The 15,784-nt window shown below is 43.2% G+C and overlaps 1 protein-coding gene across 2 annotated transcripts in view; it reads left to right on the top strand.

The window, feature by feature from the left end:
* Window positions 1-15,784, top strand: part of LOC124795486 (claspin) — a 181,777-nt gene that overhangs the window by 25,066 nt on the left and 140,927 nt on the right. For both annotated transcript variants that reach the window (XM_047259532.1, XM_047259533.1), the window contains exon 2: window positions 13,702-14,000. In XM_047259532.1, the coding sequence (XP_047115488.1) occupies window positions 13,725-14,000 (276 nt within the window). In that variant the 5' untranslated portion in view covers window positions 13,702-13,724. The remainder of the gene's footprint in view (window positions 1-13,701; window positions 14,001-15,784) is intronic.

Below are 15,784 nucleotides of genomic sequence, written 5' to 3'. Positions count from 1 at the left end.
ATCTCCAACACCTAGGGCCGCCATTTTACAGACATTTTGAGCTCTTCCCACTATCACTCTGGACCTTCTTCATCAGAAACGAGTGGAGGAGGCTCAGGCGATACCCTTCTCTTCTCCGAATCGTGGTGCTACAATGCCACCTTTACTATGAGCAAGCTAGATCATTTTCTCAGTTCATCCCGATCCTCTGCCCCAGGACCAGAAGCTGTCCACATTCAGATCTTGCAGCACCTTTCTCTTGCAAGCAAGCACTTTCCGCATCTGGGCAGAGGCACATTTCCCAGACGTTGGCATGAAGCCACTGTCATACCCGTACCTAAGCCCGGTAAGGACAAAAACCTACCTTATAGCTACCGCCACACCTCTCACCAGATGCGTTTGCAAGGTGGTGGAACTTATGATTCATGCTCATCTGGCATAGTGACTCGAGTCTTGCAATTTACTGACAAATGCACGGTGTGGATTTCGAGTGCAGCATTCTGCAGTTGACCATCTCATTATTACTTTGTCCACCCTAGTCAGAAATGGTTTTCTGCGGAAATCCTAGACTGTGGCCATGTTTTTCGATTTGGAGAAGGCTTACGACACCTGTTGGAGAAGGCTTACGACACCTGTTGGAGAACTGGTATCCTCTGTACTCTTTACACGTGGGGTTTCTGTGGGTGCCTGCCTCTTTTTTTTTTTTACAAGACCGAGTTTTCAAGTTGGATGTGGGTTCTGCCTTCTCGGACACCTTTATCCAAGAAAATGGTGTGCCTCGGGATTCTGCCGTGATCGTTGTCCTCTTTGCTATCGCCATTAACCCTATAAAGGCCTGTCTCCCACTGGGCAACTCCGGTTCCCTTTTTGTTGACGATTTTGCCATGTATTGCAGTTCCCCATGGACCAGTCTCACTCAGTGACGTCTCCAGCCATGTCTTGATTGTCTTTACTCCTGGAGCATCGATAGTGGCTTTCACTTTTCTACTGTCAAAACCGTCTGTATGAATTTCTGGCGGTGGCCTGTTACCCTTCCGTTTATTGAAACTACGAAATTCCTGGGACTCATGCTCGATAGGAAACACTCTTGGTCCTCCCCACACACTATTGCTCCCATTCAGTGTGCCCCTCTTTGGCGAGTTCGTGCTTAGCTACTGTGAGGCTCCAGTCTTTGCAGCACCTCTTCCCTTTCTGTGCTGGATGTCTATCCTTCTGTCATTATTTTTCACCTCCCTTGGGGAATATGTGTGGGATATTTTTGGGAATGTTTTCTGAGTTGTTAATAGCTTGACATCAGAACTGCCCCTCATCTGTTTCTCATTTCTTTCTTCGTTCTGTATCTATGATCCTTCCTCTGTGTTTCTTCTGCCTCCCTGTGCACTCCTGAAGGCCGGCACGTGCATTTGACACATAACAGGTGGCTGGGTAACGCATAATTCCCAGCCCAGGGTCGATAAGCAGGGTTCGTACATAACCCTGGTAGAGGCCAGGTCCAGGAAGGGGAGGCCAGGTCCAGGAAGGGGTGATTGCCTGAGCTGTTACCTTCCCAAATCGCTAATTGGTTCCTCTGTCAGGAGTTTGGAAGGTGTGACCTGAGACATGAACAATCACCTAAGTTGGTTGAGCCCAAGAAGGGCCTCCCATTGGAAGGAGCATGCCATCAGAGGCACTGGTAATAGGGAGGATTTTCTCGCAATGAGCCAATCATCATCTCAGTTTGTGTTTACTAAATATAAACGGAATTTAAAAGAGCTTTGGAGGACTTACGGTCAAATAAGGCAGAAGGGATAGATAACATTCCATCAGAATTTCTAAAATCATTGGGGGAAGTGGCAACAAAACGACTATTCACGTTGGTGTGTAGAATATATGAGTCTGGCGACATACCATCTGACTTTCGGAAAAGCATCATCCACACAATTCCGAAGACGGCAAGAGCTGACAAGTGCGAGAATTATCGCACAATCAGCTTAACAGCTCATGCATCGAAGCTGCTTACAAGAATAATGTACAGAAGAATGGAAAAGAAAATTGAGAATACGCTAGGTGACGATCAGTTTGGCTTTAGGAAAAGTAAAGGGACGAGAGAGGCAATTCTGACGTTACGGCTAATAATGGAAGCAAGGTTAAAGAAAAATCAAGACACTTTCATAGGATTTGTCGACCTGGAAAAAGCGTTCGACAATATAAAATGGTGCAAGCTGTTCGAGATTCTGAAAAAAGTAGGGGTAAGCTATAGGGAGAGACGGGTCATATACAATATGTACAACAACCAAGAGGGAATAATAAGAGTGGACGATCAAGAACGAAGTGCTCGTATTAAGAAGGGTGTAAGACAAGGCTGTAGCCTTTCGCCCCTACTCTTCAATCTGTACATCGAGGAAGCAATGATGGAAATAAAAGAAAGGTTCAGGAGTGGAATTAAAATACAAGGTGAAAGGATATCAATGATATGATTGGCTGATGACATTGCTATCCTGAGTGAAAGTGAAGAAGAATTAAATGATCTGCTGAACGGAATGAACAGTCTAATGAGTACACAGTATGGTTTGAGAGTAAATCGGAGAAAGACGAAGGTAAAGAGAAGCAGTAGAAATGAAAATAGCGAGAAACTTAACATCAGGATTGACGGTCACGAAGTCAATGAAGTTAAGGAATTCTGCTACCTAGGCAGTAAAATAACCAATGACGGACGGAGCAAGGAGGACATAAAAAGCAGACTCGCTGTGGCAAAAAAGCCATTTCTGGCCAAGAGAAGTCTACTAATATCAAATACCGGCCTTAATTTGAGGAAGAAATTTCTGAGGATGTACGTCTGGAGTACAGCATTGTATGGTAGTGAAACATGGACTGTGGGAAAACCGGAAGAGAAGAGAATCGAAGCATTTGAGATGTGGTGCTATAGACAAATGTTGAAAATTAGGTGGACTGATAAGGTAAGGAATGAGGAGGCTCTACGCAGAATCGGAGAGGAAAGGAACATGTGGAAAACACTGATAAGGAGAAGGGACAGGATGATAGGACATCTGCTAAGACATGAGGGAATGACTTCCATGGTACTAGAGGGAGCTGTAGAGGGCAAAAACTGTAGAGGAAATCAGAGATTGGAATACGTCAAGCAAATAATTGAGGACGTAGGTTGCAAGTGCTACTCTGAGATGAAGAGGTTAGCACAGGAAAGGAATTCGTGGCGGGCCACATCAAACCAGTCAGTAGACTGATGACCAAAAAAAAAAAACACAAAACGGAATGAGGCTAAAGATTCAAAGAATCTCCCAGTTGCACCTTGGTTCCTCATGTTATCACGTACGGAAGGAGGTGAGTGCTTTGTTACAATCCATATGCTTATTACTCAGATAAGTGTTGATGCAATAGCAAGCTGTGTGAAATCCTGCTCTCTTTTACATAATGGAACTGCTTTTGGAGACCAGTTGTGATTTTCAAGTCCAACAACTGCTTGTAGCTTCACTACTCTATGGCTAACCTGTTCGTGTTGAGGCTCATCGAAAACTGAATTCTTCACGTGGTGGTATTTACACTTGGCTGCTCAGTGGTCTGACCGAGGGAGAAATCCAAACTCACCTCTCTGATCAGGGCATCATTGCAGTCCATTGGGTAATGAAAAAGGTTGATACAACCTTAGAGCCTACACACACTCTCTCACATTTGGTAGAGTAGCGTTTCCATCAAAGATCAAAGTAGGCTATGAAGTCATCACGGTACAACAGAACATTCCAAACCCGATTTGTTGCTATAGGTGCCAACATTACAACACCACTCGCATGTCGTGCAAAACTCAACCGTATATGTTATTGTGGTAAGGATGCTCATGAGGATGATAGCCTGCCTCCATGTCCCTGCTGTATCAGTTACAGTGGCATCCATGCAGCCTCATCCCGAGAATGTCTCATTTATCTCAATGAGCAGGCCGTCCAGGAGATAGGGGTGAAGGAAAAAGTAACTTACCCTGTCACTCGCAAGCTGTTGGCTAGTCGAAAGCCCTGCTTTTTACCATCTGGAACTTATACTACCATTCACGCTATGCATCACTTCAGGAAGGAGATAGCCACACAGACTTGCGACCTCAAATACAGCATTGCAGTTGTGAAATCGCCCAGTATCATGGTAATATCCCTGTATCCTTCTCCTCCAGCTGCGCAGCAAGCCACCAGATCTTTGGTCCCAGCGGTGAAATCGCTTACTTTACAACTGGCAGGCTGGAAAGGACAAAAAGAACACTCCCGCGAAGACTTCTTATGTCCCTCCACCCAACAACCATCTGCATCTTCAACTGCCAACCACAAAGGCTCTAAGAAATCAAAGACAGACTGACTTCTTCCCTGTCTCGGAGGTCCTCTTCAGGCGTGCTTCCACGTGATACTGTCACCTATCCAACCTCCATTTCACTGGTGTGAATCGCCTACCATTCTTCTGCCATGGAATCTGCAGGCTGATCCAGTGAGAATGCTAAAGCCTCTGTAGATCTCATGGAACAGGTCCTCCAGCCTCTTCATGCTGTAGCAGTGAGTCTGCAAAGGCTGACACTCGGCAGCTGCCAAGGTGACAACCCTTCATTTGTTCCCTCTTCCCCTTATCCCGTCATGGCTCTCCTCTGTTGGAAAGTTTGCAGCATTAGATCCAACAAGAAGGAATTACGGCTGCTCTTGGAATCACAGAGTCTGCTTGTTTTCTGTCTCCAAGAAACAAAATGTGTCCTTGCAACTGCTGTGACCTCTCATATTTCCATCCGATCTATTTCAACCTTCCCTCCCCTGAAGACAGCATTCCATACTGTGGGGGAGTCATGCAGCTCGTGTGGAATGATGTTCATAGCCAAACCATCTCGTTAAACACTTGACTGCAAGCTGCTGCAGTCCACATTATCCTTCCTCGCTTCACGTTTTCTCTTTGCAACATCTGTGTCCCTCCGTCATTTGCTGTCACCAGAGCAGACTTCCTCCAGCTTATTGGTCAACTCCCTCACCCCTTTTTTCTGCTTAGCGACTTAAAAGCACACTATCCTTTTTGGGGTTCTTCCAGAACCTGTCAGAGGTGCCCTCTTGCTGACCTTCTCAATCAACTCAACGTCATTTGCATTAACACTGGAACACCTGCATTCCTTGCAGACTCCATACACACTTACTCCCATTTGGGCCTCTCTTTCGGCACTGCCCAGCTTGCTTGTCATCTTGAGTGATCTATTCTCACTGACAAGTACTCGAGCGACTGTTTCCCGTGTGCTATCCATTTGCTGACCCCTATCCCATCTACGGTGAACCCAGTTGGCAGCTTTCTAAGGCTGACTAGCGGCGTTACTCCTCTCTGGTGACCTTCAATAAACAAAATTTCCCCAGTGGTGATGACCAGGTAGAATACCTTACAAATTTTATCCTTGCCACCACAGAATATTCTATACCTTGCACTTAATCTTTGCCACACCATGTTCCAGTCCCCTGGTGGACTGATGCGTGCAACAATGCGATTCGCATGTGGAGACATGTTCTCAGGGTTTTTAACTGTCATCCTTAGATGGCGAGCTGTATTTGTTATAAACAGTTGCGTTCACAGTGTCATCATATTCTTCAAGATAGCAAAAAAAGCTAGCTGGATTTCATTTACTAGTTCTTTTAGGATCACCACATGAAGCCAAGGTGGTGAAGGGTTCACACCCGTCGGGTATGTGGCAGATAGCGTGAAGTTAAGCTGCTGGAGAAATAGCCAAAAGTGAACTCCAGGAGGTAACAGAGAAGAATGATGTGCCCCATGCTGGCAGTCAAGGATGTCGCTCCCTCTTCCATTATGTGGGGCAATTTCTGATGGCTTTCTGGAACCAATGTCCATTTCCCAATATCTGGCCTGGCCCTAGCAAATGATGTCATTGTGGACCCTGCTGTTATCTCAAACACCTTTGGCTGCTGTTTTGTGGAGATTTCGAATTCCACCCTCTATCACCCCACCTTTCTCCATTGGAATCAAATGGAGGAGGCTCAAGTGGTACCCTTCTCCTTTCAGGATTGTGAATGCTGCAATGCTGCCTTTACTATGAGGGAGCTAGATCATGCTCTCACTTCATCCTGATCTTCCACCCCAGGGCCGGATGATGTTCACATTTGGATTTTGCAGCACCTTTCTCTTGCGGACAAGCACTGTCTCCTTTGTATGTACAATTGCATTTGGGCAGATGACACATTTCCCAGATGCTGTTGTGAAGCCCCTGTCAAACCCATACCTAAACCTAGTAAGACAAACTTCCAGCTGCTGCCCCATTTCTCTCACCAGCTATGTTTGCAAGGTGATGGAACATATGATGTATGGCCTATTGGTATGGTGGCTTGAATTTCGCGATCCACTAACCACTGCACAATGTGGATTTTGAGCACACCATTTTGCAGTTGGCCATCTTGTCACTTTCTCAACCCAAGTTATGAATGTTTTTCTGCGGAAATACCAGACTGTGACTATGTTTTTCGATTTGGAGGAAGCCTACAATACCTGTTGGAGGACTGGTACCCTCGGTACACATGGGGTATCTGAGGCTGCCTGCCCCGTTTCCTTCAGGAATTTTTAAAAGACCGTGTTTTAAAGGTACATGTGGGTTTGGCCTTGTTGGACACCTTTATCCAGGAAAACATTGTGTGCCAGAGCTCTGTCCTGAGTGTTGTCCTCTTCGCTATAACCATTAGCCGTATTATGGCCTGTCTCCCACCACCCATCTCCAGCTCCCTTTTCATCAATGACATTGTAATCTATTGCAGGTCTCTTGGGCTTGTCTCGTTGAACAGCCTCTTCAGCAATGTCTCGGTTGTCTTTACTTGGGGAGTGGCTTTTGCTTTTCCACTTGCAAAACCATTTGTCTGAATTTCTGGCAGTGCATTTTCTTTTGTCCATTGTCTTTACATCTTGAGCCTGTTGCTGTTCCATTCCCTGAAATTACAAAATTCCCGGGGCTCATGCTTGATAGAAAACTTTCTTGGTTCTTCCACATGTATTACCTGGCTGCCCATTGTACATGGTCCCTCAATGTCCGACATGCCCTAAGTGGTTCAAAAATGGTTCAAATGGCTCTGAGCACTATGGGACTCAACTGCTGAGGTCATTAGTCCCCTAGAACTTAGAACTAGTTAAACCTAACTAACCTAAGGACATCACACACATCCATGCCCGAGGCAGAATTCGAACCTGCGACCGTAGCGGTCTTGCGGTTCCAGACTGCAGCGCCTTTAACCGCACGGCCACTTCGGCCGGCCCCTAAGTGGTACAGGTACTTCCTGGGGAGTGGATTGGACCACCCTTCTCCTTTTGTACATATCCCTTGTCCATTCAAAACTAGGCTATGGATATTTCGTTTATACATCTGTGCTTCCATCCTTCTTATGCTAACTTATTACAGTGCACCATTGTGGAATCTGTTGGCCACTGGCTCCTTTTACACTAGCCCAATTGAGTCTCTATACATAAGATGTCAAACTATGGCTACCATACCGGTGTGATGTTCTCCTCAGCTGATATGCACGTCATTTGTCTGCCATGTCATGTCACACATCCTATACCCGTCTTCCTCAATGACTTCCTTGACTGCCAGGATGGGGCGCATCCTTCTTCTCTGTAACCTCCTGGACTTCACTTTCAGCTATTTCTCCAGCAACTTAACATCATGTTACCTGCCATGTTCCTGATGGGTGTGAACCTTTCAACACCTTGGCTTTGTGTGGTGACCTGTGTTCATCTTGGTTTTCATTTGCCTCCCAAGGGCACAGCTCCAGCTTCAATCTATCACTGTCAGTTTCTCGACCTTCTCACATGGTGATAGTACCTTTGTGTACACTGGTGGCTCTAAGGCAGACGTAGTGTCAGGTGTCCCTTCGTCATTGCACTGATGATTTTTGGTATTGGCTTGCAGAACACAGTTCAATATTTACAACAGAGTTTTTTGCCCTCTGTCAGGTCACACAGTACATAAGGCAACACAGGTTTTTTAATTGTCATATGCTCCAGTTCTCTTTGTGCCCTTCAGATCCTCGTATGTGCTGTACACAGTCAGTCTCTTAGTGCAAAAGGTGATGTTTATGTGGGTTCCTGGTCATGTTGGTCTGACGGGAGATGGGGCTACTGATGCTGCTGCCAAGGCTGCAGTCCTGCTACCTCAGCCTGCCAGCTTTTTAGTTCCTTTTTCTTATCTCTGTGTTGCTGTCTGTTGCCAGCTGTTGTCGCATTGGCATCACCACAGGTCTTCTCTTCAAAGGAACAAGTTTTGAGGAATTAAACCTCTCCCAACGACTTGGCCGACCTCCTCTCGGCCCCCAATGACCCCTCTTGTTTTTGCACCCTTAAAAGAGAGAGAAAGAAAAAACCAAGACACACACTATGGAATAGTTGAGAATCAACTCCTTGTCAGCATAATGCAAACCGTACCAGAAGATACCAAATGAACCAAAGTGATGATGAAGTCTTGTACATGAGCTTAGTCCTCTATGTAAATTAAAGTACTTCCTGTTGGTTTTGACTTCAATGGGATAGTGTGGTGAGAGTGCACCAGTAACCCAGCAATCAGTTTGGCACAGAAGTCTTCTGGAATTAGATGATAGACAAATTTTAATTTTAAAATTCTTACAGCTGTTGAGTGCACCTGGGACTCATAGGTGCACAATTGCTGCAGCAGTCAGCCATGTCAGGTGCATGTCAGTCACATGACACACTTCTGCTGTTGCGGTAGTCCACTCTAATCAAAATATTGATATGGAAAGAGACATTAAGAAAATAAAGAATATGAGTGTGTTGTTGTTGCGGAGCTTTCTGAAGGCCACTCATATATTCTTTATTTATTAAGGGGTAGAGGCTGGTCTATTACAGTGTGAACTTGTGTATGTGGTGTAACTACCTGTGACAGTAAAAGCAGTGATTATAACTCTCACTGACCGAAATGCAACACATATGGATTATGGATTCATAGTGGAAAAAGTCACAAATGCAGCCAGGGTCCAGAAATAGTTCTTAGTATCAAAGGTGTGGTGAAGCAAGTTTGATCATATAGATTTTGTGGCCAACCCCTTATATCATTGATGTGATTTTTTTCTCAGGAGGTGATTTTAACAAACACTATAGGGATAATGAGGGCCTCCAAAATGCTTTATGGACTGACTGAGTTTTCAGATACATTTGTAGTGTGAGGAGGGATTACTTGAACAGGTAATGAGATAAAAGTCAATGTATTGCTGTTAAGGGCATTATGTAGAGGAATACATTAAAGTGTTTGAGACATACCATATGTTCATTTTCTGTTTTACAATCTACATAGAAGGCACAGTCAAATGAAAACAAGGGGTGGAAAAAAGTAAGTAGACTGTTTATTATTCCAAAAGTAACTTCCATAACTGTTAGTACATTTATCCCACTGTCAGGCAAGACGGTCAGTGCTTAACAAAATGTGTTACAGTTGCATACGGAACCATGATTGTACTCAAACATGCACCTCTTCGATCGAAGCAAACAATGGCCATAAATTTCTTTCTTCAGGGCTCCAAAAATATGGAAGTTGCATGGGGAGAGATTAGGACTGTATGAAGGATGTGGCAGGACTTCCCAGTGAAACTTCCGCAGTGTAATCGAAACAACATTGGTAATGTGTGGGTGAGCATTATTGTGCAACAGAATGATGCCATCCGTCAACAATCCTGCGCATTTGGACATGATGGCATGCTTCAATTTTTGCCAAGTGTCCACATACATTGCGTGTTAATTATGACGTCATGTTCCAGAAAATCAATGAGCAGCAGGCCCTTGCAGTCAAAGAAAATGGTCATCTTGACTTTCTCAGAGCTGGCATTCATTCATGGCTTTGTATTTTTTCAGATAGTGTGAATCCATATGTTTCCATTTGCCCTAACGCTTGCTCTCTGCCTCAAAATGAAGACGTGACAACACCATGTTTCATCTGCCACTACAATATGGGACAGGAAACACTATTCTTCATTGCGGTGTTGATGTTCTTTTCAACTTCTGCTCCTCTGTCAGGCTGTGGGGGAATGCATTGTGGACAGATTCTCTGGAACTGGAGATGCTCTGTCATGATGGCATGACTGATGCCCAACATGAGTGAAATGTCTTCCACCATCCGTTGTTGCTCATTTCTGACAGCTGCTGCATCCACTGCAGCAGTGACATAAGTGGGTAATGACACAAGGATCCTAACCTGGCCAACTGTTGCCTTTCAGTGACACCAGTGCCACACGCATGTGGCGTGCTGTGGTCTGTTTGCAGCATGACATTCTCATGGATTTCATTTCTTGACACTCATTTCACTGTTAGAAATGACACTATGCCATGCTGTTCCTCTTTCCCAGCCTCCACAGTGAAGTTGGACACACAGTTGACATGCTGCCCTCAGTTTGAGCAAGTCTAACAGACAAATGGTGTAGTGGTGAACATTCAGTGTTTTTTCTTGAACAGGCATTGCTACACACAGACCTAACTGCATTGCCAATGTACATGCCATGCTCATTGTATTATCTATCTCATCTTCATTTGACTACCTCATATAGAGGGTGTCCCACTTATCTTGACCACCCTAAATAACTGTTTGTCCAGATGGAAATTACAAAACGTTTCAAGCAAATATTCTTTAGCCGTCAGGGGGACATCAATCAGCATGATTGCCTTCATTGTAACTTTTGTTTTTTACAAAGATATGAACAGCGGTATGACTTTTTTAAAATCGCACCCTGTATTTTATACCCCATAATTCATTTCCTCTCCTAAAGATTTATTCAAAAGTGTATCACTGTGCACCATTCACTGAAACACAACATTATTAATAACACAACAGTGGCGTTGATGCTCCCAGTGCTTAGTGCAGGTACCTGGGGTAATGGAACACGTCCATGTGCTGACGTTGACAGAAGACAAATGTAAACATAAGTAGAATGCACACCTGTCATTCCGTCAACCATCGTCAGTTGAAGAGTTGTGTGAGTAGAATGTACGCCAACAGAGAGAAGGTAGAAATGTTATTCATCTATGGGGAATGTAACTTAGCAGAAAAGTAATTGCAATACTGTTTTCTTATGTATGGGTTCATTTAGTACAGTAGTTTAGTCCTTTTAAATACTGTTATGTAGAGTAGGCATACAGTAAAGGGTGTCCTTCCTACAAACTGCATTTCCAGAATCGTGTACAGTTCTGTCAGTGGGCACAGCAGAAAATCCTCACCAACCCAAAGCCCTTCTCCAATGTTCTATTTACCAATGAATGTTCATTCTCAAACAAAGGACAGGTAAATACAAGGAACATGCATTATTGGTCCAGTGACAACCCACAATGTCTTAGACAGGTGGAACATCAATGTCTGGTGTGGGATGCTTGGCACTACAATTATTGGCCCTTATTTCATCAATAATAATTCAAACGGCACAGCGTATGCCAACTTACTCGGACGAATTCTTTCTCCTGTTCTGGATGAAGTGCCGCTAAGAATCAGAATGCTTATGTAGTATCAACATGATGGATGTCCAGCACATAATGCGTTCCGTGCACATCGCGTTCTGAACCGAAGGTATCCTGCCAGGTGGATTGGTCAAGGAGGAACAGTTACTTGGCCTGCTAGGTCTTCTGATTTGAATCCTCTAGACTTTTTTCTTTGGGGATAAATTAAAAACGTAGTCTGTCACGATATTTCAACAACTCCAGAGGACATGCAGGTATGTATCATGCTTGTTTGTAATTGTCTTCAGCAGGCAACACTGGAAGCAGTAAATAATTCTTTCATTCAACGAGGGCACCAGTGTATCGGTGTCCAGGGTCACCACTTTGAGCACCTTTGAATGTTCTACTCCTAGTCAATGGTACAGGAGAGTCAAAATCAAAAAAATGGTTCAAATGGCTCTGAGCACTATGATACTTAACTGCTGTGGTCATAAGTCCCCTAGAACTTAGAACTACTTAAACCTAACTAACCTAAGGACATCACACACATCCATGCCCGAGGCAGGATTCGAACCTGCTACCGCAGCGGTTGCGCGGTTCCAGACTGTAGTGCCTAGAACCACTCGGCCACTCCGGCCGGCAGTCAAAGTCAGTTTTGTGTTATGTTTTTACTTGGTTTTCATTTGTTTTCTGACAACTCCAGCACGTGGATGAGTTGTGATCCCAGGCTCAAAGTCAGTGTTGTGTTATGTAATTAATAACATTGTGTTTCAGTGAATGGTACACTGTGATACATTTTTGAATAGGTCCTTAGGAGAGGAAATGAAATACCGAATAAAAACTACAGGGTGCCATTTAAAAGAGTCATACCACTGTTCATGTCTTTGTAAAAAACAAAGCTACAACAAAGGCAATCATGCTGATTGATGTCCCCCTGACGGCAAAAGAACATTTGCTTGAAACATTTTGTAATTTGCATCTGGACAAACAGTTATTTAGGGTGGTCAAGATAAATGGGACACCCTGTATATATATATGTGTGTGATGAATTGCCCATAATTTCCAAATGCTCTGTGTTGATCCTTTGAAGATGCCGTGAAATAATGTAAACAGTGCACTGATGTGTTTTGAGTAAACGTTTATTGATTGAGGTATATATTTCCTAAATTGAAAAAATAGTAATAAAGGTTGCTTGCTTTCATTCTGTTAGTATTACTGTATTTTCTTTAGAAGATTTGGCACCAGAAACAGTTTGTTAGTTATTGGCAAATTTTTGTGTAGTTATTAACTCCAAAATTTTTGTTCTGGTAGTTCTGTCTGTATGCCACATGTAATTATATAAATAACTATGTCTGCATAAACGTGCAGCTTCACTGTTAAGTTATAGACTTGTACAAGAATATGTGACTCAGTATCTTTTACATTTGAATACAGTTACATTTTGAAAGTTTTTGTACTATGGACTGTGAATGAGTTGTATGTGACCTGCTTAAAAGCATAAACATAATTACATGTGGGGCTTACTTGCATCTAAATTTTAGTTATATACTAGCCATGACACTTGCTACTGTAGCTGTCCAGGAGGGAGGAGGGAGTTGTGCTGCAGCAGGCCAATTAAATAAACTTGTAGTTCAGCATGTTGCATAATGCAAATGTCCTTTCAAAGTTCTCATGTTTGAATTCTTTTAAATGGTCAAGAACTACAACAATTTATAACTGAATCAACAGTACTAAACCCCCCAGTTAATAGTATTAAGAAATTAATCATTAGCACAATAGACATGTTTTAAATTGGTTTCCTTATGCTTGAGACAACAGCCATGAAATGTCACTGAAAAGAATTAACAATTCTGAAGAAGCTGTACATTTTTTTAAAAGATATGTTGATCACTATTGAGCCGTATCAACCAAATGGTCATTTTAAAGTTAATGTAGTAAATGTCTGAGGACAGGAACATTATTTGAAAGGAACCATTTGATGGAAATAAGCAAATAGTGATATAAAGCAACTTATTTAAATAATATAAAGCCTCAAGACAACAATTTTTTTTTTAAAGAGACGCTGTTAGTTTGAAAAGAGACACTTTTGTTTTGAAGTGAACATACAGTTCACTTATGGTAACCTTGCATCAGTTCATTTTTATAAGCCTTCAAAATATGACACTTAATATTTCTTTCTTTAGTCAGTTTAATAATAATAATTGTGATGATGATGATGATGATGATGATGATGATGAACTCCATAAATGTCTGCCAGACTGCTCAGTTTTATATTTCTCACTTCTATCTCTCTGTGTGTTCCAGATCATTCCACTTAAAGTGACAATATGGTTGATGTAATGACTATGAAGAACCACTGGACTGATGATGAAGTTGTTAAAATTAAACGAAAATCAAAAAGACTTCTTTTTGATAGTGATGAAGAGTCTGAATCAGTGGATAATGAGCCACAAGGTTTCACTTCAGGCAATGATGAAATGAGCCACAGTAACGGAAATGCTGACTGTGATGATGATCATGGAAACAAGACTGATTTTACTGAATTGAGCACTCCTGACCTGCAGCAGTGCACCGTTAGAGAAAGCTCAGTGTCCACCCAGAAAGTAAGTATATTAAATTTCATTACTTTTTATACCAGTGTGTTTATCACTTTTGAAAACATCAATTCAAATCGAGTAAAGGTTAATAGAAATTTCTATATACCAAACAGCTGGTTGACTGACAATCACATGCAAAAGCTGGCACACTAGCTGGTGTCCCTTCATCTGATAACAGAGAGAGGAAGGGATTTGAAGAATTACCCTTCTCTTGTGGTGTATGAAGCATTTGGAGTTAGGGAAAAACTAGTGAATGTATAAAATGGAAAATTCAATTAAGAAAATTGTGACATTCACCTAGAGGCTGGCCAGTACTGCCTTTATTGGAAGTAACAGCCAGTACTGTAGATAAAAAGATGATGGCATCTTTTATCTTCTCTCTTCTCTCTCTCTCCCTCCCTCTCTCCCTCCCTCTCCCTCTCTCTCTCTCTCTCTCGTGCTCATCTTGGTCATCCTCCTTTGCCATATAGAGTGGAAGTGGATTAGTCTTAGCCTGGGTTTTGAGTGATCGTGCACTCCCCCCCCCCCCCCCCCCCCCCTCCTCCTTTCTTGCTCCATCAAACTAATTCCTCTTTCCTCCCTGAATAGAGGAAAGGTAGTGAATGTAGGATTCTGAATGTAGCAGAAAGTACCTTTAGTTCATACCAACAGTGTGAGTGGGTGTTAATTGGGTGATGGTGGTGGTGGTTGGGGGGGGGGGGGGGGGGTGCTTTAATGGCTTGCGTATGCAAGCACAAATACCCTGCCATTCATAATTAAATTTGAATGTGATTTTGGGGTGTACATGGCGCAAAATTTAGTATACAGAGCTGCCACCTCTGGCAGTAGCAGTGGCTTTAACTTCATTGGGCACTGAGTTGAACTGAGTATGGATGACAAACTTGGGTATTTCATTCCATGTTGCTTCAAGTTTATGCCAGAGTTAATCAGTCATAGTGTCTGGCTAGTGGTGGTGTGCATGTGATGCGGCAACCCATCAACAGATATTTTCAGTGGCCTAGAAAACTAAAGAACATGTTAAACAGGGCAAAGGTTGAACACCCCCTATATCGAAGCAGAACAGAACAGCAGGGGAAATGTGTAGCCCTGTATTATCTTGTTGGAGGATAATGTCACGGAAACGTTGAAGATATGGTGCAGCTATTGGCTTAACATGTTATAAATGTCGTGTCTGCACTCCAGATTACCGGCTACATGCACAAAAAGTAATTGTACCGTGTATCCCATAATGTCATGCCATGTGCTGTGCCTTTATGATTATTACAAGTGTAATCTGGCGATGTTCATTCTCCACGTGTCATCACCACACACACGCATTCATTGTGATGCTGTACACAGAATTGAGAGAGACTGTGTGATTCCACTCGTGTCCAGTTTTGTTGTTGGGTATACAACTTTCTGTGCTGCATTAAGGAAAGCTGCAGCAGTGGTCACCGTGCTGACAGTCTGTGCTGCTCTGGACATCATGGTACTGTCTGTGTGGCCTCTTGCTTGCTGTAAACAAGCCCATTTCCTTACTCAAAGTACATGATGCGGCTGTACGATCCTGTGTGGCCAAGTGAACTATATTTCTGCCCTCTCAGGCACTAAACAGTCATGGGATCTCAACTAATGCCATCAGCAATATTGCGGAACAATGAATGTCTGTCTCCTGAATGAAATTTTTACTCTGCAGCGGTGTGTGCGCTGATGAAACTTCCTGGCAGATTAAAACTGTGTGCCAGACCAAGACTCCAACTCGGGACCTTTGCCACAAAAGGCAAAGGTCCCGAGTTTGAGTCTGTCAGGCA

Source organism: Schistocerca piceifrons, chromosome 4, assembly GCF_021461385.2.
Source record: "Schistocerca piceifrons isolate TAMUIC-IGC-003096 chromosome 4, iqSchPice1.1, whole genome shotgun sequence".
Classification (NCBI taxonomy): Eukaryota; Metazoa; Arthropoda; class Insecta; order Orthoptera; family Acrididae; genus Schistocerca; species Schistocerca piceifrons.
Note: the sequence above shows the minus strand (reverse complement) of the source record. Positions and strands in the feature narration are given on the sequence as shown.